The sequence below is a fragment of the Bos taurus genome, chromosome 11, assembly GCF_002263795.3.
Source record: "Bos taurus isolate L1 Dominette 01449 registration number 42190680 breed Hereford chromosome 11, ARS-UCD2.0, whole genome shotgun sequence".
Classification (NCBI taxonomy): domain Eukaryota; kingdom Metazoa; phylum Chordata; class Mammalia; order Artiodactyla; family Bovidae; genus Bos; species Bos taurus.
The window spans coordinates 101,925,607-101,949,479 of NC_037338.1; the positions used below are offsets into that span (position 1 = coordinate 101,925,607).

Sequence of the window (23,873 nt, forward strand, 5' to 3'; positions counted from 1 at the left end):
CCTGGCATCCTGCCCCGACCCAGGCTGGAGCCAAGCTTCGGGAGGAAGGGCAGGTCCTGCTCTGGGATGCGCACCGCCCACTGCTAGTCTCCCATGGGTGATGCTCCCGCTGATGACGCCCCCTGGAAGTTGTCAGGCCGCTGCATCTCTGTGTCTCACTTCCTGCACAGCCTCGACCTGTGACCTCATGGAGGTCATGTCGCTGCTCTGCCCCTTGCCATCCCCTCCCCATAGGAATCAGCCGAGGAATAGAAGGTGGTTCTGTTATGAACGTTGGCCTTGGAAGGATAAACACATTCACAGTACACACAAAAAATACACCCATGAAAAACTCCAGCTTTTATGACAACTAAATGACCTGGGGGCTAAAACAGATCTGGACTTCACTTCCTACTTCTCTCACTTTTTCTTCCTTAAGAAAGCAACACATCCACACATCTCAGAAGCCCTGGTCCTCCGGAAGGGATGGAGCCAGCCTCAAACTCGCTGGGAGCCTTGTCCCACCTCACCGTGTAAAATGAGGCTGATTCGGTCAAGGACAAACCCGCCCTTTTCTTTCCCTCCGAAGGACGTTCCATTCAGACTGGAAGCCAGACATGGGCTCGGCTAGAACGCGAGCACTTTGCTTTAAACTGATACCAAACTCCTGTCGCAGCCACGACCGACAGTGACAACGGAACGACACAGAGGCTGACTTCTTCCAGTTGCTTTACAGTGCTGTGTTAATTTCTGCAGTGGCTTTTATCTAAGCTGTTTGTTGAATCCGCACAAAATCTAGGCATCATTCCTGTCAAGGAGCCCTCCAGCTGGCACGTGTCCGCCTCTCTCGACAGGGAACTCACCACCTCAGGCCACTGACTGAGAGGATTCCGGGCAGGTGCACCCAATGTCTTCCAGGGGTGCTGGCAGACACTGTACATTTTTTGCTTGGTGGCAACAGCCTAAATGAACTTTGGCATCTCATACAGGAGAAGATGGGGCTGGCATGACTGCAGAAACTCCCAGAATTGACAGGAGAAGCTGAGAATGGCAGTGGGCTGTGGTCAGCTCAGCGGCTGCCTGGGAGCCTGGCTCAGCTGGGGCAGCTGGAACCACAGCTGGCCGCCCCAGGAACAGCTGGGCAGGCTGCTGCTGCCGGCACCTGGGCTGGCACTGCGACCATCGGATATGCACTTAGCTCTTGCTGAATCTTCGCTCTATTTCCTGGAATCTGAAGCCTCTGATTGGCTGAGCCAGGCCCACGTCTGGTCTGGCTATCAGGATGGCAGGAGGTGGGGGAAACAGGGGAAGGGGTGACAGGAAGGGCCGGGGTCCCTCTAGGACCCACATCCTGGGCCCGCCGGGCAGGGTAGGTGAACTCAGGCTCCCAGACAACCCCTGAGCTGCCCACGGCCCAGGTCGGAGGGTCAAGTCGGTTCAGGTTTTATGCAACACCCTTCTCCCCAGGCACAGCCTTGTCCCTTCACTGTAAGGACGCACATCCTGAAATAGCAGTGGGTTGTCTGCAGGGGCAGGAAAGAGCTTATCCGTGTGCTGCCTGCCTCTAAGGGCCGCTGGCTGCCCCCGAGGGTCTCATCTCGGGACTGTTCCTCATGGCTTGGGCCTCATGTTTCCCAGTGGTCACAGGAGATCCAATGTCTTGGCACCAAGGAGGGCCTGAACGACCGCCCCTTTCTCCTTCCCAAGGTCTGGAACCAACAGATGCAGCAAAGCCCCACATGACATCTGTCCTAGACACTGTCCAGCAGGATCCCAGCTCCACTGTAGAGGGAAGATGGGACGCGGGAAGGAAGGCGGGTCACCGGAGGGCCACTCTGCTGGAAGATGAACCCAGAACCTGACAACTCTCTCCCAGGAGGGAGTCGGGCGATCAGACAGAGCATCGTGTCTGCTCCTCAGGATAAGGGAGGGCCAGTTACTTCAGTTTCATCTGTAAAATCCTACTCTTCAGCCTGACAGGCCCTATGATGGTGGGTATGAACTTGGGCCCTGCACCAGGAAGATGAGCATCAGCAGGTGAGCTCTGTAACCTTGGGTGAGTGCCTTAACCTCTCTGAGCCTGCTGCCTCATCTGCAAAGGCATCTCAGGGTTCTGCTCTGAGGACAAAGCTGGATCGTGCAGATGAATGGCTTATGGCAGACAGGGAGAGGCGTCGCCCACGTCATCTTCCAGAAGGACCTGCCACCAGCTGCTGCAGTGTGGCCACTGGGAGGGCCCCGGCTCCTTCAGAGGAGCTGGGCTGCAGAGACCCGCCTTTCCACCCCAGGCTGTGTCCTCAGGGACAGCTGGCATCCAGAGGCAGGCATCCAGGTGGGTGTGTGGGACCAACCTGGGACCCTTGGAAGACTGATTGCTGTGCTCCCTGCTGGGCTGGCTGAGGCCTCATGGGGCGTGGGGGGGGAGTGTCACCATTCAGTCACTCCCTCTGCCCAATCCTGCTTCCGCCTCTCCCCTCTGCAGGTGCTGATCACAACAGACATTCTGCATTCCAGCTCAGATCCTCCTTCCAGAACTGAAGCTGCAGTAGGGCTTTGCGTCATGCCAGGCACACGGCGAGGCTTCCTTGAGAGTCCCATTAATCCTGTTATGTCAATGTCATCACCACCACCGTCTTCATCACCATCACCACCATCAGCATCACTATGCCCACTGCAACCCAAACATCAGGTTGGAAAACAAGCACAAAATTGGGTGGAAATGAAAAGCCAGAGGCCAAGACAGGGGAAACGTCCAAAGAGCAGGTGAGAAGTCCTGTCTGGCAGGGGGGCCTGGAGCACCGGCTCTCAAAGTGGCTGAGACTCTGGTGGCCCAGGAGCCAGAATTTAGAAACGCATGTAAATTGAGGCAAGAAAAAGAAACTCCCAAAAGTGGTTGAAACAGGGGGTGCTGTCCCTGGTCCCACGTGTGGCTTCTGATGGTGTAACTTGGGGCACTGGCCATGTCTGCCGACTGAGTTGTCCTGAGCCCACGTGCCAGCCACTTGCTGGCACCCTCGCCGGTGTCACCGCCCATCAAAGGCCACGGGTGGCAGGTGACGATGTCTCACACTCCCCGGCACACACAGCCGCGTGAATCAGGGCTTGGGGGAGTCGGAACTTGGACCAGAATATCGTGGTATTTAATAACAGAGTGAAAGGATGCGGCTGGGGAATCAAAGACGTTGCCGCTAAATGCCTGGAAGAGCTATTTTAAGTGGAGCTGATGTTTTAAGTAAATTCCACTCAGCTCTCCCATTAATCCCTTGAAATTGGTCATGAAAGACTGCTCGGTGACGGTCAGAGAACCTCTCGTGGTTCCTTGGGGAGCTGGAGGGCTGGGGCGGCTCTGGGGGAGGATTTTTTAGCTCTAGGTAGAGATGCTGGCCCCCTGGGCCCCTCCAGGGAGCTGGGGAGCACCCGCAAGGGTCCACACGGACCACATCACTCCAGTCCACACTGAGGAACAAACTCTTCGTCCCTGTCCAAATCCCTCCATACCTGGCCCTTGTTCCCACCAGAGCAGTGAAGGGACATGTGGGGGATTTCACTGGGTGGACAGTCAGGCTGCAGCAAGAGGTGAGCTTGGGTCCCCTGAGTGAGTCAGTAAGTGCCCTGATGAGGTCCTAGGATGCACAGGGACTCGAGCCCTGCCTTTCATTCCAGGGGGGACACAGGACAACATTTCAAGGTTCCACAGGAGGTAGGTGGGGGGGTGGGGCTCATACACGTGTCTTTTTCTGAACTACTTGAAGGTAAGCTGAAGACATTCTAACACTTCTCCCCTCAGTATATCAGCCTGTGTCTCCTAAGAACAGGGTCTATTCCATCATCAACCCCTAGAAAGTGGATGTCGATGCTGTGTAATCTGTTTTAGTTCCTCCAGCATCTGGACTCAGCGCCTCCCCAGGCCCTGAGTGTTGACACCTCCATTCCTTCACTCCGCAAACACTTACTGAGCGCTGCTCTTTTCTGGGCCCTGTTCTAGGTACAGGAGACGCAGAGTGAACCAAAGGACCCGGGGATCCTGCGCCTGGGGGCCCACCCGCTAGTGCGGGAGAGGCAGTGGGAAGGAAGCTCACAGACGTTTTGGGGATGGACACGGGCACAGCCACACATGCCGAGTGACAGCGCTGGAGATGACTTGGGGCTGGAGCTTGGATGACCAGCAGGAATGGCCACGCCTCTCTGCACCGGGCTCCCAGACTGGGCGTTCATTCATTTATTCGCTCACTCACTGTCTGGGGGGTGCCCAGGGCTGTGCTGGGAGCTGAGGATGCAGCAGGTCTTCTCTGTGGTTCTCCCACACCTGACACATATCACGTGGCTCTTGGCTTGCGGTGGAGAGGAAGTGAACTCCCGGAGCTGCACGTAAGCACCTCTCTATTGCACGGAGCTTCCTCCTACCTGGAGGACGAGATCAGGACTCGGAGCCGATCTGTGACGGCTTGAGGCTTTTGGGAGGAAGGTGATGTTTTGCATGTCTGTTATTGTCCAGAGGGCAGAGTGTGATAATCCGAATATGTCCACGAAGTCTGTGGCATGCCCTCTGATGGAGAAGCCTTATTCCCCTTCCCTTGACTTACTGCCTCACTTCTGACAAAGAGAAAAAAGAATGGAAGAGATGGGACAGGACACTAAATCATAAAAGGCATCATAAATGGCTTATTTAGTAGCAGGTACAGGCTCTACCTGCTAATGCAGGGAACACGGGTTTGATCCCTGGTCCAGGAAGATGCCACATGCCCTGGGACAACACAGCACAACTACATGAGTCATGCTCCAGAGCCTGTGCCCTGCAGAGAAGCCCCACAGCGAGAAGCCCACACGCTGCAACCAGAGAGCAGCCCCCACTTGCTGCAACGACAGAAAGCCTGCGTGCAGCGGTGAACGCCCTGTGCAGCCAAAAATCAGTCAATAAAAGCCCTGTGGAGGTGCCCCTCTGGTGAGGAACTGGGGCTGGCTCTCAAAAGCCTCCAGTTACTGTATTTAGATGACAGGTGGAGTGGCATCTAAATTGAGGATCTGGTTTCTTTTAAGTTCATCTTCTTGACTATCCAAAACACCGCAAAACAACAGAAGGGCGACATCAAGGTTAGTGACGGGCAGCGGAAAAGTCCTCTGCCGGTTGTTACATGTGAGCGAGGAACTCAGTACCAGGCCAGGAAGAGAAGCGAGGGCCTGGAGTTAGAGAATTAAAGTTGTTTGCTGTGACTTGATGGCTTAATCAGCCGATCGATACTGTTCACAGGGCAGAGGGAGTTGCAGGAGTAGTGAGTCAAGATGAAAGATGCATGAGGGGCTGGGGGTGGGGGCTGGGCGGAGGGAATGAAAGAGCCAGCCTGTTCTATTTGTCCAGTGCGGACCAAGAAATCAAACCGGCGAGGAGGAGATGGGGTGCCAGAGGGCTGGCTGCAACTTTGAACACATGTGTGCAGCTACCTTCTCTTCATGAGGCCAAAACATGCTCATTAAATGGCTTTTCCTGACCAAAGATGGATTCAATAACCTTTACAAGTGTTAAACCCCGGCAGAAACTGAAATCATGCAGGTCTCCAAAGAGGCTGGTGGAATTGGGGTGTTAATGATCTTGGGGAAGGAAACCATCATGCCACAGCAGAAGGAGAGCTCTCAGCACTGGTTGGGCTGGGGGTGTGCTGCGGCAAGCACCACACTCGGGAACAAATAATGGCCGTTAACTGGAACTCTCAATTAGCTCCCTGGTAAGGTGAGAGGGAGAAAGAGCAAAACAGGCTCATACTGAGGTTGTTGAGGGTTCAGGATGGGGAGCACATGTATACCTGTGATGGATTCATTTTGATATTTGGCAAAACTAATACAATTATGTAAAGTTTAAAAATAAAAAAAAAATAAAAAAAAGAGAAGAAAAAAAAATAAATAAAATAAAAAGCCAGCTTCATCAGATGTCCTTGTGTTGATCAGGATCAAACTCAGCTGTAAGTCAAAGTACACTTGTGGCTTAAATAAAACATCTTGGTTTTCTCCCACATAAAAGAAGAGCAGGGATGGCTGTCCAGGTTGCCAAAGAGCCAGGCTCCTTCTGTCCTGCTGCTGTGCCATCCTCAGTGCATGGCTTCTACCTCATGGTCCAGGTTGGCTGTCTGAGGCCAGCCATCACATCTACACTTCCACCGGGAGGAAGGGGGAGGGGGAAGCAAAGACCTCCTTCCTCTCACCACTCCCTTAAGAACCCCTTCCAGCAGTTGGACACAATCCGAGGCACGTCTCAATGGCCATATAACTGTAAAGGAGTTGGGATATGAAGTCTTTATCCCAGGCTGAAGCTGGGAGCTCTATTTGGAAGGGAAGAATGGAAGTGTGACTCTTGAGGAAGGCAAACAGAGTCCAGCCATGTCTTGAAGCCAGAATATGTTCAGCCTGAATCAAAATGATGTCTTTTGTCAAAACAAGACATTGACCTTGAGAGCAATGGAGGGGAAGGGGAGATTGACAGAGGTGGAGCATAAGCCCCCCTGGAAGGGGGAAGAGTGTAATGTGACAGGATGTTAAAAGTGCATGGAATTAGTCATGTAAACTGTGACATTTAACTCATGCTGCTATTCCTGCCATACAGTGCAAAAGCGGTAAACTTCATCCAGGCGGAAGACAAAACCTCCCTCGACCTCGTCCACACTCTCAGCTCTCCAGCTGGCCTGCAGCACCCCAATATTTTAGTCCCCCTGTGCTAAGGCATGGCGAGATCCTCAGTCTGGATCTTGGGTTCCATGTCTTGAGAGACATTTGCAGTTAATCTGAATAGTCTGTTAACCATGAAAAAAAGCTATGAAAAAAACCCCTAGGTTCCTAATACAGACTGTCTAGTCAAGGCTATGGTTTTTCCTGTGGTCATGTATGGATGTGAGAGTTGGACTGTGAAGAAAGCTGAGCGCCAAAGAATTGATGCTTTTGAACTGTGGTGTTGGAGAAGACTCTTGAGAGTCCCTTGAACTGCAAGGAGATCCAACCAGTCCTTTTTGAAGGAGATCAGCCCTGGGATTTCTTTGGAAGGAATGATGCTAAAGCTGAAACTCCAGTACTTTGGCCACCTCATGCGAAGACTTGACTCATTGGAAAAGACTCTGATGCTGGGAGGGATTGGGGGCAGGAGGAGAAGGGGACGACAGAGGATGAGATGGCTGGATGGCATCACTGACTCGATGGACGTGAGTCTGAGTGAACTCCAGGAGTTGGTGATGGACGGGGAGGCCTGGCGTGCTGTGATTCATGGGGTCGCAAAGAGTCAGACATGACTGAGTGACTGAACTGAACTGACTGATGTGCTTAAAATCTACTGGGGTAACAGTCAGATACTGATCAAATATTTCCATGAACAAACAGGATGTTTCTGATGCAGTCAGGGCCAAGAAACCCATTGCAGGTGTGTGTGTGTGTTGTGTGTGTGTGTGGTGTGTACTGTGTGGTATATGTGTGTGTGTTGTGTGTGTGTGGTGTGCATGTATGTTGTGTGGTATGTGGTGTGCATGTGTGTTGTGTGGTATGCATTGTGTGTGTTGTGTGTGTGGTATGTGTGTGTCATGTGTGTTGTGTGGGGTGTGTGTTGTGTATGGTGTGTGTGTGTCATGTGTGTGGTGTATGGTGTGTGTGCGTTGTGTGTGCATGTGGTGTGTGTGTGTGTGTTGGGTATGGTGTGAGTGCATTGTGTGTGGTGTGTGTGCGTGTGTTTGTGTGTGGTATGTGTGTGTCATGTGTGTTGTGTATGATATGTGTGCATTGTGTTTGCATGTGGTGTGTGTCATGGGTTGTGTATGGTGTGTGTGTTGTGTGTGGTATGTGTGTGTGTCATGTGTGTTGTGTATGCATTGTTTGCATGTGATGTGTGTTCATGTGTGTTGTGTATGGTGTGTGTGCATTGTGTGTGGTGTGTGTGTGTCATGTGTGTTGTGTATGGTGTGTGTTGTGTGTGTGGTATGTGTGTTTCACGTGTGTTGTGTATGGTGTATGTGCGTGGTGTGTGTGCGTATGGTGTGTGTGCGTTGTGTGCGTGTTGTGTCATGTGTTGTGTATGGTGTGTGCGTGTGGTGTGTGTGTGTGTCATGTGTGTGTTGTGTATGTGTGTCATGTGTGTTGTGTATGGTGTGTGTACGTGGTATGTGTGTGTCGTGTGTGTGTGGTGTATGGTGTGTGTGAGTTGTGTGTGCGTGTGGTATGGGTGTGTCATGTGTGTTGTGTATGGTGTGTGCGCATTGTGTGTGCGTGTTGTGTGTCATATGTGTTGTGTATGGTGTGTGTGTGTTGTGTGTGGTATGTGTGTGTTGTGTATAATGTGTGTGTGGTATGTGTGTGTCATGTGTGTTGTGTATGGTGTGTGTGCGTGTGGTGTGTGTGTGTGTCATGTGTATTGTGTGTGTCGTGTATGGTGTGTGTGTGTGTGTGTTGTGTGTGTGTGCGTGTGTTGTGTGTATGTGTGTGTGTCAGGGGTGGATTACGCTGTGAGGGACCACAGACACGTGTAGCCATGCCTGAAACAGCTCACGTCTCTCACCCCGGGCCAGGAGGTGGCAGAGGGCCGGCCCAGAGCCCGGGCATCTAGTCTAACTTGTCTGCACGCGCCGCCGCCTTGGTCCCGGAGGGCGGCCCTCATCCCACAGCATGAATGGGAAATAGAGGGAGGCCCCCCGTCCACACCTTCCTGACACACCTCCTATCTAGGGGGGCCTGCGGAGGCCACTGGTGAGGGCGCAGAGGGGAGAGGAGGGAAGAGGGCCCAGGTCAGGTGGTGGTGCGAAGTCTGACAGCTGCCCGATGGACCCAACCATCCTCTTAAGGAGACTCCCTCTGGAAGAAGCCACCTTGCCTCCTGAATGCTAAAAGAAAACTTCTCAGTTTTTCAGTAAATTTAAAGGAAATGTAAAGGAGCCATTACTTGCTAGGTTTGAAGATAAAGCTGCTTCTCATTTCTAGTCTCTCCAGATGGCAAAAAAATTCTCAAATTAGAAAATGGCCTCTGGGACTTCCCTGGTGGTCTAGTGGTTTAGACTCCGCCTTCCAATGCAGGGGACACAGGTTCGATCCCTGGTCCGGGAACTAAGATCCTACATGCCTCGGGGCAACAGAGCCAGGCAACTACAGAGTCTCCGTGCTCTGAGGTCTGCGTGCCACAACTAAGACCCAACAGCCAAATAAATATTTTAAGAAAACTCTCTTAAAACACGTCCTCTGAGCAAAGATCAAACCAGGAAAGGACTGTAAGATCCCGTGTGATACCTCAGAGATGCCTAGCGCACGGCCTCATGGACCAGTCGCCAGCTTACTGCCCCAGACTCCCCCTTCACTGGCTGATCTGCACAGTGCACCTGGGCCCTCTGAGCGGTTTCCTGGGCCTGCTGGTGCGTGTCAAGCGCTGAGCACACAGACTGCAGGGGAAGGGCTCTTCCCCTTGCCCACCCTGGCCCAAGCTGGACAGGAGTGAGCTTGGCCCCCGGAGGGATTCCAGGTCCTGGGTCTAGCAGCTGCTCAACCCGCTCTGTTCACACTCAGTGGAAACTAGCAGTACTTGTCTCTCAGCACCGAGCGGGACCTAACTGCATGTCTTTGGCGGGGTGTGTGAGATCGTCTGCCCATCCCTGAACCAATCACAGGAGGGTGTGTGTGTGGGTGAGTTTGGCACTGAGACTGGCCAGGACCCCCTTCCTCTGGAGTGGGGGGGTGGGGATGGACTGATGAGAGACCCTCTAATTGCAACACATGGACGGATGAGTGGTGTTGGGTGTTGGTTCCCCAGAGGCAAGGCGAGGTCCTGTTTTTAATCCCAAGGGGGTGATACAACCATGGTGTCTGGATTCCTGGGGTCACGTGTTCTCCATTCACAGACATGGCTCATGGCAGGCTGACACCCCCGCCGCGTCCCTGGTGGCCTGGGGCACTCAGCCAGTCATCAGGCCGGGCTCCTGAGAAGCCACAGCCTTTCTGCAGTGTGTGGCTCAGCTGGAAATGCTCAGGCCCAGGTACAAGACCCAGCCATAAAATGCCTCCACTGTGCGTAACAGCAAAACAGACACACCTCACCCCACGCGCCTCACACAGTGGGTGTTTATATTCTGAGGACGCAGGCTGCTGTAGAACGGTTCCTGTCCCTTGTCAACCTCAGCCCTTTGCCGGCTAGCCACCCCCTGCCCCCCAGCAGATGGTCTGGGCTGGGGTCCCTCATGGAGGCTGAAGACAGGCTGAACAGGGATACACATTCATTCATTTGCAAGCTGTCCGGGCTTCTGGGAATGAGGCCCACGGCTGGGACCGGCCCATGCAGAATTCAGTGTCCTTGTCGGGACAATCTCATGACCACCCTGTGACTATGGCCCCTAAGGTCTCGAGAAAGTTTTCAAACTACCTGCCTGCTTCCTAATTAGATCCCCTACTCTTTCATGCTCAGAAGCTTTCTTGAACTTTGCTGGTTTGCAAACGAATGGAAAGAAACCGGGAGGAAAGCAAATTACCTCTGGCCTTTTGGCGATCATTAATTTGACCAACTACCCTTTGGAAATGAAAGGCCAGGGCCTATTAGCTTTAGGGGCATCGAGTGCAAAGTCAAATATCAAAAGGCCACAGCAAGAAAGGGACCCGCTTATCCTCAAGGCAGGGAGATGTGCTCATTCACAGCAGTGTGGATGGGATGGGAACAGGGGCGGGTCTGCACCCCTGACAGTCTCTTCTGGGCACTTCTGCTTTCCAGGTGGCGTCTGAAATCTCTTGTGCTTAAGAGAGGGTGCACAGCTGAGGCTGCGTCTCAGAGGGAAGGCCGCCAAACCTCTGGATTTCTTTCTCTGAATATTTTCTCAGGGTGAGCAAAGAGAGGCGAGTGGGTGTCACCAAGGCCACAGTGGAAGATGGAAGAGGCCCCACCTGGTGACCATGGCCCCAGAGCATCCTTGCCCTGCCTGCGGTGGATGTCACTGACAAGGCTGTCTTGGCCGCCTGGCCCCTTTCTCGTTTGCCAAGTGGGCTACATTCCGGGCACCAAGCACCTGCACACAGTAGGTGCACAACCAACACCTGGTGTGATTCCCTCACAGGACTGGTGTGACTCCCTCACAGGACTGGTGTGACTCCCTCACAGGACTCCGGCACTGCACGGCCAGCCAGGGCCACTGCCCCACTCACGGGTGAAGCATCCACACTCGGAAGGATCACGTGCCTGGCCCAAGGTCCCCCTGTGAGCAGCAGAGCGCGGAGCTTCCTCTTCTCCACGTTCGGTAAATACTTACTGAGCACCTCCTGTGTGCAAGGGGACAGGGCAGTGCTCCAGACAGACTCGGTTCCTGGCCTTGTGGAGCTGACCGTCTCGGAGTGGGTGGAGAACAACAAGATAAATAATGACTGATGAATGCAAGAGGAGCGGCTCTGAAGACGATCAGAGGAAGGGGGCAGAAGGGATGGAATGTCCACACTCCTTGAGAGCGGTCAGGAAGGCGTCTGATAAGGCTGCTCTTCCTGGAGGAACCAGAGGACAGCCCGAGTTGACTCTGCACATGATCCTCTTCTTCTCTTTAAAAAAAAAGTCTATTTATCTACTTCGGCTGTGCCAGGGCTTAGTGGTAGCATGACGGGTCTTCTGGTTGTGCCACAGGAACTCCAGTGCAGCATGTGGAATCTAGGTCCCCAAGCACGTATCGAATCCAGGCCCCCTGCACTGGGAGCACAGTCTTGGCCGCTGGACCGCCAGGGAAACCCCTGTGGCCCTCTTCTAACCAAAGTGAAAGATGACTTGGACTCAAGCTAACATAGAAACAGGAGAAACAGTAACCTTTACCATCCATCAACAGCTTACAGTTCGTGGCACAGTTTTCAGGGTATTTTCATGATGGGTGGGGTAAATAATCCGAGCAGCTATTAAAAAAAAATACACCCCAAGTCTCAGTGATTTAACCCAATAATAAGTTTAACAGTTTACTTCCGTCCCATAGAATCCACTGGGCAGCTCACGGGCAGTCTCGCCTCCAGGCGGTGGCCCCGGGACTCAGAACCCTTCCAACCTCTAACTCCACCACGGCTGTGCGTTGCCCCCAGTGGGGTCTCAGAAAAGGAAGTGAGAGCATGGGAAACGCAGTCTGCTTTTAGCTGCCTCTTCTGCTCACGTGTCACGGCCCCACTTAGACACAAGGGGCCCGGGAAAGAGACTCTTGCTGGGTGTTTAGGAAGAGGAAGTGGGCTGGGTGAGCATAGGATTAATAACTGCGGGGGGAGGGGGGAAGAATGCGCCATGGGGCTTCCTGGGAGGGATCTCTGGGGAGAAAATCACACAGGGGCTGGGAGGTGAAAGGTCGAATGCTTCCTGAAAGGAAGAGATTCCACTTGGAGGTGCTTTCCAGCCCGGAGCCGGACACCCTCTGTCCGCCATGTTTGAGGACGGTGACCTCCCAGAAGATGGCGACAGCAAGCATGAGGCTGGGGTGATGACACCCTTGTCCTGAGTGTGGGCCCCCAGGAACCTGGGGGAGGGACCCTAACCCTAACCCCTGGCATCCTTGGGTGTGTGGGGTCCTGCCTGGGAGGGACGGGCATCGAGCACAACCTGGAAAAGGGCTGTCCATCTTCTGAGACCCGAACTCCCACCTCCAACACATCTGTGTGTCCCCTCCGCCCCCTTACACAGCAGCGACATCGGTGGGGGTGGGGGGGTGGGGATCTGGGTGGCTGGGCAATCCCGGAGGCTGAAAGGTGCGAGGGGAGGCGTCACCCCCAGGAAGCTCCCCCATAGTCCCCTAGTGACCACACTGGCTTGGCTAAATGCTAGGGACTCAGGCCCCAGCTGCCCATCTGAGCGCAGCACGCTGCCCGACTGCCTTCCTGAGCCGGGGAGGGCGAGGACCACTGGCATCAGATCTCACTCCTGCAAGAGGCGCATCATCAGAGCACCGCTGCCCGGGCCCCAGCCCGACTGCCTTCCTGAGCCGGGGAGGGCGAGGACCACTGGCATCAGATCTCACTCCTGCAAGAGGCGCATCATCAGAGCACTGCTGCCCAGGCCCCAGCCCGACTGCTTTCCTGAGCTGGGGAGGGCGAGGACCACTGGCATCAGATCTCACTCCTGCAAGAGGCGCATCATCAGAGCACCGCTGCCCGGGCCCCGGCTGAGCTGGAGGAACAAGTCTGTCACTGCCAACGCCTTCCTTTCATACTCCCTGCTGTAGTGGATCCATTTCATTTTGACACTGCAGTTCAAGTGCTTCCCCGAGAAGAGTCTTCGGGAAGCAGGAAACACGGTGACTGAGGGAGTCGTTCTGGTCTTCTCGCTGCCACTGACCTGCTGCGTGAGCCAGGCCAGGGTTCCCAACCTTGGATGTCCTGAGTGACCATCCGATAGAAGGAGAGGGTAGCTAAGGTCCCTGCTGGGGAGGGAGAGAGACAGAGAGAGAGACGGGGCGGGGGCAGGGGGAGGAAGGAAGGAAGTGAGGAGCGCTGATGCTCATTACAGCAAAACAACACTCAATCCGAAACCCAGCAGGTTCGACTCAACACCAAAAGCACAACTCATAAACAAAAAAAATCTGATAAATTGGACCTCATCAAAACTGAATATATCTGCTTTTCAAAAAGCCCCATTAAGAGGATGAAAAGACAAGCGACAGTTGGGAGAAAATATGCACAAATGACACGCCTGCCAAGGACTCATATGTAGAATATATAAAGAACTCAAAACTCAGCGTTCAAAAACAATCCAATTAGAAACTGGGCAAAAGACACGCACAGACATTTCACCCAAGACAATAGCCAGATGGCAAAGAAGCACACGAAAAGATGTTCAACATCATCAGCCGTTGGAGGGGTGCAAATAAAAACCACCACGAGGTATCAGTCCACACCTACCACAGTGATCAAAATAAGAAACAGCGACCACACCAAATGCTGGCAAAGCTGTGCAGGAATTGGATTACTCACATCAATGTGAAATGATATGGTTTGGCATTTCCTTTTCAAACTAAAAATGGACTTACTATATGACCCAGCAACTGTACTCATGGGCTTATATATTCCACAGAAATGAAAACTTCTTTTTATGCAGAAAACTGTACACGAGTGTTCATAGTGGCTCTGTTGATAACGGCCACAAACTGAAAAGCACCAGACGTCCTCCACTGGGTAAGTGGTTAACCAAGGTGTGGAAACCCCTGGAATATCACTTAGCAACTGAAGGGAATGGATCACTGATACACACAGCACCTTGGATGAGCCTCAAGGAAATTCTGCTGGATGAAAAAAGCCAACCTCAGAGGCACATATACGCAGTGGAATCTCACTCTTTATAACATTCATGAAATAAAGTGATTCTGGAGATAGAGAGCAGCTTAGGGGTGGCCAGGGGGCAGGGACAGGGAAGGAGGGGAGCGCCATCAGGAAAAGGTAGTGCGAGGGGGTCTCGCAGGGAGGGAACGGTGGCGTGTGCTGGTGGTGGCGGTTCCACGAAGCTACACATATGATAAAACTGCACTAGGCTGCACGCAGACACACCATCACACAGACGCATCACTAAGTGCGCGTGGAGCCGGTGCAGCGCAAGTAAACGCCACGCTGTCGTTGTTCAGTCGTGTCCGACTCTGCGACCGCGTGGACTGCAGCGGGCCAGGCCCCCCTGTCCCTCACCATTTCCCAGAGTTTGCTCAGACTCATGTCCACTGAGTTGGTGACAAACGCGCCGAGTGCTACCAAAGTCAACTTCCTGGTCTGTACACTGTGCTGTAGCTGTGCCAGCAACCACAGATGCAGTTGGACAGGTCTGCACAAGACGCTGACCCTGGGGAAAGCTGGTAAAGTATGCCTGGCACCGCCATGAACGTGTCCTGGTAACTTTCTGGTGAATCTGTAATTACTTCAAAACAAAACTCTGAAGATCCAGGAGCGGTTCCTTGCCTGAGTTATGGTTATCAAACGTGGGAGGCCACCATCGCACAAAACCAAAGGACGGCAGAAACGAGGCCCACCCAGGCCTCCGGGCAGCATCACTGCTCACAGTCCCGATGCAGGAGGGCGCACTGCACGGTGGAGGCGGCCCCTTCTCGTCCAGAGCAAGGGTCCCGGCCGGACCCAGGGCGCGCAGTGGGGGACGGTGCCTCCCAGCAGCCCCTGCAGCTAGGTCTGCCACATGCCTAAGCTCTCACTCACGAAGGTCGAGCAGAACTGACACGTGCCCGTGCTGGGCCTGGCCTTACAACGCCTCTATGTTTCCCCCTTTTCATCAACTTGGAAGGCGCCCATGACTCCGCTTCCAGCACATGGGTCACGCCCAAGGTCATGTGGGTGAGAAGGTGGGGGGAATAGGGTTCCGGAGTGACCACATGGCTCAGAGCAGCCCTGGGACCCAAAATGCTCCCTCCCTCTGGGGCACTGAAGTGGATGGGAAGTATGTGTCTATGTTCCCTGGAGGTGTTTTGAGATCTCTGTGTTGGAGCAACTTAGCGTTTGCTAAATCCAAAAAAGCAGGTTTCAAACACTATCCTATCTATGCTCTTTTACAAATATGTCCTCACCTCAGCGCGTCCACACGAAGGTCTGGAAAGGTGTACGCCACAGTGTTCTCTGGTCATTGTCTCCTGTTGGTTGGAATTATGGGTATCATTCCTTTTGCTTGCCCACATTACCTAATTTTCTATAAAAGGAACACATGTATTCCTTCTGGTATTAAGAAAGCGAGCCCACAATTGAGACGACAGCCAAGAATTAGACGAGGATGAGTAAGGCATTAAGTACCCACGCGTCCCACGGTGTGGGAGCTGATGAAGCTTGCTGGCGGCCCAGGCTGGCGCTTGAGCTAGGGGCCTCTTACCACCCTCCACCCTTCCCTCGTCACCCCTTGGCCCCTACCTTCCCCGTACCTTCTTGCCAGAGGGCTGCTTCACTGCTTTGTCCCTATCCAGCTGGGGACCCGAGAGGCTGCAGAAGCCTGCTGCTGGCAGGACCTGCCTGTGTGGTGAGCACCAGGCCACTGCGCCCACTGTCCCCGAGGACAGTCAACCTGCAGCTGAAATTTCAACTCAATTAGCACAGAGACAGGCTGAAGCTGCTCTCGAGTAACTAATTGTCTGAGAGCTGCCAAGAAGAGCCTCTACCAGGGATGTGCCTGTGAACGTGAAGGTTTAGTTCTTCGAGTACTAATAATAGGGAGCAGCCAGCCAGCAATTTGAAGTGCAACTCGGGAGTGATGCTGGGAGGTTCCTTCCATTAATTTGAGAAGCAGGGGTGGGGATGAGAGTGCGGGCAGGACGACAGAGATGGGGAAAGAAACCTGCCTGTCCCAGAAAGTGAGGCCTAATTATTCCCCGGGCAGATGAGCTGGAGGACAGGCTTGTCCACGGACGCCACAGGCTCATCTCCGAGGCACATACTGTGCGGCCTTGAAGGAGCTTTCTCTGCGACAGAACAGCCTGGCTGGCTGCACCCCGAGTGAGCGGGACTGGCCCATCCTTTCCTGTCAAGGCAGGACACTGAAGCCCCCTGCTCATCTTCGTCGCGGAGGCGGAGATGCAGACGCTGCGGGGCACAGCCAAGCCAGGTGAGCGGTCACATCCTGTCCTCTGTCCACAGACCCAACAGCCCAATGCTGCCTCCCGTCCAGTGGGCGGGCGTTCCGGATCTTACTGGGATTCCTGGTGGCTGAAGCTGCTGTCTCTTCTCCTCCCAGCTCGGGTGACCTTAAAAGGCTCTCGATTTAGCAGCAGGCCCACACTCTGACACTCAAAATGCAATGGAGAATTGGCACGTTAACACCAAAAGATCATTTTAAGCCCGCAGCTTTCCGTCAGTGGCGTGAAGTGTAAAAACATCACTCGATACCAAAAGGCCAATTCCCGATTTAGTTCGGGGGGAAAAATCTGGCCCACCTTTCCTGGCCCTCCTCATCCCATCCTGCCGGTTCCTAACAGGTGCCCTGCTGATCAACAGAACTCAGCCGGCAGAGAGCACGGAAAAGACACATCGCTGCTCAATCTGGCAGATGCAACTGCAAGACAGATTTCCAAGTCTGGGCTGAGGGAGCTTCTTGGGCAATTCTTGACACAACATGCCCCGCAGAGCAGGGACTGCTCAGCCCCTCTGCTCCTGGGGAGGAAGCGATGAGGGCAGTGGGACACCCAGGCCCCTCCAGGCCTCGTGCACATGATGGGGAAAACAGTACAAACCCACCCGAGAGGAAATGAACAACATATGGGAAGCGCCTGGTACAGAGGAGATGCTGGGCTGTCCAGGCGGTCATCAGGTCATCTAAAACATCTCGAGGTTCTGGCCAAGAGCTTGCTGCACAGTCTGAGTGATAGGGGTCGGCGGGGGTGTGGCTGGCATAGTGCTGATGGCCAGGACCCCTTCGTGAGGGGCTCCACCGGGCGGGTCTGGCCCCGGGGACGGTGCCCCTAGCAGCACCAGGTCCCAGCTTCCTCACAGTCCACGTCTTGGAACCGACCCCAGCCCACCCCCAGTCTGTTTTTTCCACTTCAGGTCAGTGTGTTCTCTATATTGGAGCATCTCTGAAGCACCAAGCGTTCAGGGATCTGGTGAACAAACCCCTTTCCCAGCCCGGCCCGGCCCGGCCCTCCCCCTTTTAGCTTCCCCTTCTTGGCACTGAAGGTCAGAGAGGAGAACACCCTAACGGTTGCCTAGCCCGACCCTTATACTTCCCCCCACCCCTTTTAATTAGGGACAATTAAAAACTAGAGAAACAGAATCACACGTATCACCCGCCTGTCCGGCGCCCAGCTTCAGGGACTATCTGCTCGTGGACGTCTCGTCTACGAGCCCCCAGCCCCTCCCGCTCTCCTGCCTCGCTGGCCCTGGGCCACTGACGTGCGTGTTTTGGGAGAGGACGAGTGACTTGTCCAAGCCCCACAACTGGGAGCAGGAGGCCGGAGCTGAGGTCCTGAACCGGCCACCCCCGTCACACCTTCTGCTGTGGCTACGCTTCAGCTGTGCTGTTACTCAATTTTTATTGAAGTATATAGTTGCTTTACAATCTTGTCTTAGTTTCCGCAGTTGTGTGTTATTATTTAACATTAGGGGTCGTGCTTTTCCCCTAAGTACATTATTTTAACATGGAAGCTCCTGTAAGTGGGGAACAGGCATCAGCGGCCACAGAGTAGGTATCGCTGAAGGTGATGTAGTGAGACCAAGAACACTGTCCCTCAGACCTGAGCAGAAATGACTGCCTGCCCAGGGCCCAGAACTCACGGTCTGCTCTCTCCATTGGAAACGCAGCTCGGCGGGAGGTGGAGGGATCTTTGGGACCAACTAGGAGGCTCTCGGAGAAGGCAATGGCACCCCACTCCAGTACTCTTGCCTGGAAAATCCCACGGACGGAGGAGCCTGGTGGGCTGCAGTCCATGGGGTTGCAAAGAGTCGGACAAGACTGAGCGACTTCACTTTCACTTTTCACTTTCATGCATTGGAGAAGGCAATGGCAACCCACTCCAGTGTTCTTGCCTGGAGAATCCCAGGGACGGCGGAGTCTGGTGGGCTGCTGTCCATGGGGTCGCACAGTCGGACACGACTGAAGCGACTTAGCAGCAGCAGCAGCAGCAGGAGGCTCTCAGATTTGTTGCCAACACTTAAAAATCCGAACAGCTCTCTCACAACGTGGGGTTGCTGCTGTTGTTTAGTCATTAAGCTGTGTCCGACTCTTTGCGACCCCATGGACTTTAGCCTCACCAGGCTCCTCTGTCTGTGGGATTTCCCAGGCAAGAATACTGGAGTTGGTTGCCATATCCTTCTTCAGGGCCTCTTCCTGACCAGCGATCGGACCCTCATCTCCTGCACTGGCAGGTGAGTTCTTTACCACTGAGCCACCAGGGAAGCCCCACAACGTGGTGTACTGTTACCATAATCCCATCGATTGTCAGAGGGCCGGTTCACGCACGAGAAGGTCCCCGACGTGGGCTATCAGCCAGCTGGCCGTCAACACGCACTCGTCATCAGCATGTGCTCCAGCCTGTCACAGCTCGTCATCTTGTCGTCACTTCACACGGGCTCTGCGTACCTGTACGTCCTGCATGGGGTCTTTTATTTGCCATTTAAATGTCTCTAAAAAGACGTGCAGCTGTGCAACAAAATGTTATTATACACCCAGTGGCCTCAATTCTGGATTTTCTTGCAACAAACAAGTGTCTTACAAGACCAAAGAAAGGAGGATACAGGCAAGTCACTGGGGATGTGTTACTAGGAGCCCTGGGAAGGGATCGCCTGTCACACGTTAGACAGTGAGACTCGAGGCAGGAGAAACCACCGACCCCCTCGGAAGAGATGAAAGCAGTTTCAGAGCATGAAAGGCTGGTGTGACCGATCATGTGTCACACAGGATTATCATTACAGCCTGCACCATGGTTTAATTGGCAGCCTGTTTTTCTTTCTTAGGGGGATCGTGAAATAATGGTGCATCTTACGAGTGATGGCATCTTAAATGTGATAAACCCTGGTATTTAATCTAAAATCACCTGCTGTGTGCAAACGTTCCCGTACTACATCCTGCCGCCGCTCACCCTCCTGACCCAAACTGGGCCCTGAGAGCACTGCCATCTCCTAGAGACTGGTGGTTTCAGACTGGGGCCCACATCCGGACTTGCTAACAACCAGGGTGCTGGGCCCCACCCCCAGTCTCTGATTCAGCCAGTCTGGGGTGGGGCCTGAGGATTTGTGTGTGTTTTAAATATTTGGCTGCACTGGGTCTCAGCTGTGGCACGTGGGATCTTTACTTGTGGCATGCAAACTCTTAGCTGTGGCCTGTGAACTCTTAGTCGCGCTTGTGGAGTCTAGTTCTCTGATCAGGGATCGAACCCGGGTCCTCTGCACTGGGAGTGCAGACTCTGGGCCACTGGACCACCAGGGAAGTGCTGAGTATTCGTTCAACAAGCTTCCAGGACGCCAGGACTACTGGACCACTCTTGGGGTGGACTGTCCCATTGCGTCCCCCCATCACTAAATCTCCTTTATTCTCTGGCTCTTTTCAGCTTGGGAGGGGTAGGTGAGGAAGGTCTGGGTGGTACCAGAACCCAGGTTCTGGGACCCGTCAGAAAGCAGCGTCTCTCTGGCCCTGTTCACCGCAAAGAGAACTTGCCTTGTCTCTAAGCTGGGCCTGCTGGAAAAGCTCTAGGGACTTGCTCATCCTTCTTAAGACCTTCAGCAGGTCAACGCTTCCTCATATATGCAGGTCACGGCTTTAAACAGGGTTGAGGCCCTGAATAAACTCAGTAGATGGGGCTGGAATCTGCTCATGGTTAAGATTCAGGACAAAAGGGGACCGACAAGCCAGGCACAGCTGTCCTGCCCTCTCACGCACGGTCTGCTGGCAATGCGGGCAGATTCCTTTCCCTTTGTTAGATATGTGTATTACTGGTTTAGTAAAACGAAACATCTGTGCACTTCTCTCCTTAAAAAGAACAATCCATTTTTCAAGCCGTTGAAACATCTTTGAAATGGAATATTTGCCAACACTGCCCTCTCTCCCGAAGGCAAGAAGCAGGGAGATGTGTCCTCAAAAAGAATTATTTCAAACGCAGACATTACTAAGTTTTACTTTTTTTTTTCCTTCAAAAGGCCGAGATCTGCTCACGTGTTCACAGAACTGAACACAGAAGGTGCTTTAAGAAACAGGACACGAAACCTCATCCCGGGTAGAGAAGGTTTACTGCTGATAAAGATAAGTCACGGAACAGGACAAAACCCTCGGCATGACAAGGGCTCACTCCAACTGTAAAATGACTTAGAACACAGATTCAGGAGGGCTGATGCACCAGCATGGTGAGCACACGCGAGAAAGAAGCTGCCTGCCTGTCTTGTCCTGGGTCCTGAGGTGCTCTCTGCGCCCCCACACGCCAGCTCAGCGGTGTGATGGTCCCGTCAACAGAGGGGACTCTGCTATTCACCAAGCCTGGCCTGAGCGCACGATGGAAGCGAGCAGGTGGCAGAAGTGCTATTCCGGCCATGAAGATGCATCTGAGCCATCGCTGTGACTGAGGGCTTGCCTGGGAAGGATCTGGGTGGGGGTCTGGGGGCCGGTGCGGGATCACTGCCGGCAGGTGTCGTGGAAGGCCTCGAGGGTGCGGAAATCCCTCCAGGTGGGGGGCAGGCCGTCCTGCAGAAACTTCCCGCAGCGCTGGCATGGGGCCTGGAACAGCTTTATGTAACTTCTTAGCCAGGTCTAAAAAGAGAAGTGAGGAGAGAAGTGAAAGACACGGAGCTGGGTGCTTCCAATGTCATCCTTCCTGCCCAAGCCTAATGATCTCTAGAACGGAGGACCTGGGCTGGCCGTGACCCCGGGAGGTGACGCAAGATTTTACAGAAAGCTCCTTGGAGCACCCACAAGGTCACAGTGCTGCTGAATCTCAGTTCTGGCGCCCTGGGCCCCTCCTGACTAGGGGAGATTTAAAATAGAAGTCCCTACTCTGGGAGACAGGCAGGGCTCCCAGAAAGGGGCGGATGTGAACCTCGGCCCAGCCTCCTGGCTCAGGGGCCACGCATAACCACCTTCCATCCGAGTCCTGGGTCTTCTGAACACCGGCATTGAGCCTCTCTGTGTTCACCACCCAGAGGTGGCCCCAGACACATGCAGATAGAGGGCGAGCGGAGAATTCCCCGCTAAGGTCAAATGCCTCTTTCTAATCTGATTTCACAGGCCACCACTCACTGTCACAACATGGCCCGACACACCTGGGGGGAGGGCGGGGACAATCCGGTGCCACCGAGTAACGCAATAAGCGGCAAGTGCACACTCGCGGGTTCAGGGGGCAGAGTTCCTTCGGGCGTCATACATAAGGATGAGACTCGTAACTCAATTCCTCGACTCAAGGAGACGCACGGCTGCGCCAGCCCAATGTCGCGGCGACGGGCCAGCAAGGGGGGCGCGTGCCACTGTGATCATGTCTGTCGGTCGGAGGAGATCGCTCTTGGGAGACCTCAGCCAAGCTGACTGACACAAATCCTGCTGTCTTCATCACAGCGGCCCTCCTGATGGCTGACCGTGGCCCACCCATCCTGCCCTCTCCAAAGGCTCGGGGCCTGAGGTTCTGGCAACAAATGTGAGGAGATCAATGGTTATTCAGTTAAACTATTTATCCTTTCTGAAGGGAAACCAGGCATTTAAACACGTTAGGTTAAAAAGCAAGTCTTTCCATCCACCCAAGAAGCGAGACTGCTGATTGAAAGTGTTCTCCATACATGAGAGAATCGCTGTGTGATGCTCCACAAAGCCCGGGTCTGCGTGTTCAGCCTCCCCAGCGTGGGAGCCAGTCAATAAGTCAGGCTGTATTTTCTAAGGCATGAACTACAGGCTCCTAGAAGCTTAATTGTGGCGGTGAACGTGACGAGGTGGATCACAGGCGTGCAACTCCACATGGCTGTCAGCACGGATGGGGACTTGCTAATAGGTCCGTACTCTAAGGGGCAGCCCCCAGGCAGGAGTGAAGCAGGGAGCGTCAGCCCCAGTGAGAGAGAGGCCAATGATGCGAGGGCGTGATGCTGAGGTGTTAACAGCTGGCTGCCTCTTCCAGGATGTGGGCCAGCTGTGGGCCAGGCTGAGGCCGACTGGCAGGCATGTGATAACCTGATGAACTGCCTTGGGGCGGGGAGGGATGGGGGTCAGAGCAGAGTCCCAACATGGAGGACAGATGTCCACGATGTAAGCGTTCTGGTTCCATGTCAAGTCACCAACGGTTAAACAACTGGCTGGAGAAATCCTCAGTGTTAACGAGAGCTGGCGGGAGCTGGCGCACACAGGGCTGGCTGTTTCTGGTCCCCGCCATCCGGGGCTCTGACCTGACAGTCTAAGGCGTGGGTGTCTTGGAAGAACGATGCCACCGTAGCACCAAGCTCGGGGCCCGGCACAGGCCAGGAGCTCAATAAACACCTACTGACCAAATCAACCCCGGAAGCTGTGTCGGAAGGTCACTTCTGAAACCACATGTTTGGCAATGATAGGAAAACCAGTTAACGGTGCGGGATATGGTTTATCTTAGATCCCTGCCCAGCTGAAAGGAAGTACCACTTCCACACAGGGCTGTCTCCTTGGCGAGGCCCCTGCGAGCTACCTTCTGAGCTGCCTGTTTTCACTTGAGGGGCCAAGGCTTCATGAGGCTTGACCTCTAGAGCCACTCACCATGAAGGAGCGGACCACGACGTCAGGCATCTGGGGCAGCTGGTAGTGGAGCAGGGCGGTGGTGGCATGGTCGGTCACCTGGGGACCAAGGAGAAGAACTAGGTCAGCCACTCGGAACCAGCAGAGAAAACAGGAAGGTGCTCCTTTTATCTGACGGCTCATGGAGGAAAAGATACCTAATAAAGCCCAGAGGTGGAAAGCTAGTTAGCAAGGTTGGGGGCAAGGAAGGGGAGAGGAGGAGTGTTGAGAGCAGAAAGGACATAAATATTCATGCCCGGGGCCAAGTGAAGTGTGGAACCTTCCAGCAAGCCCAGGTAGGCTGTGCCACCTGAGAGAGATGTGGCCAGAGGCTGGTGGAGAGGTAAAACGGCGGCGGGTGCCCGGGGCGTTACCAGCCCCTCCACCGCACAGCACACCGCCTGGACGCAGAGGCTCGTTTCCAACTGTCCATGTTCAACTCCAGTCTTTGCCCGGGGATGATTTTCCTGCCCGTGTAACTGGTCTGTCTCTCTGCTTCCTTCAATTCCCATTCTGTCTCATAACTTGTAGCTATATGTGTTCTGCGACCAGGATTCTGTTCGTTTCTGAGGATCCTTCCCCGGGGCCTCAGAGATACTACCCTTCTGACGAGCTGTGCTGCTCCCAGTGTGGTCCTCAGTCTGGCCAGCTCCCTGAAAGCTGTGGTCCAGTGGGCCGCACCCGCTGTTCTCACAACTCCGCCAGCAGGCCCAAGGGCATTACGGCTCTAAGTTCACGTGGGGCATCTGGGGACCAGATGGAACGTGTGCTGGGA

General features: G+C 54.1%; 1 protein-coding gene across 4 annotated transcripts in view; it reads right to left on the reverse strand.

Moving 5' to 3' along the window:
• The window catches only part of MED27 (mediator complex subunit 27), a 247,206-nt gene that overhangs the window by 7,667 nt on the left and 215,666 nt on the right, over positions 1 to 23,873 (reverse strand). Inside the window, 2 exon segments of one of the 4 annotated variants that reach the window (NM_001040546.2) lie at positions 20,595 to 21,127; positions 23,081 to 23,158. The exons of 1 other annotated variant lie outside the window; for it this stretch is intronic. In NM_001040546.2, coding sequence (NP_001035636.1) covers positions 20,993 to 21,127; positions 23,081 to 23,158 — 213 coding nt within the window. In that variant the 3' untranslated portion in view covers positions 20,595 to 20,992. 4 annotated transcript variants of the gene reach the window in all.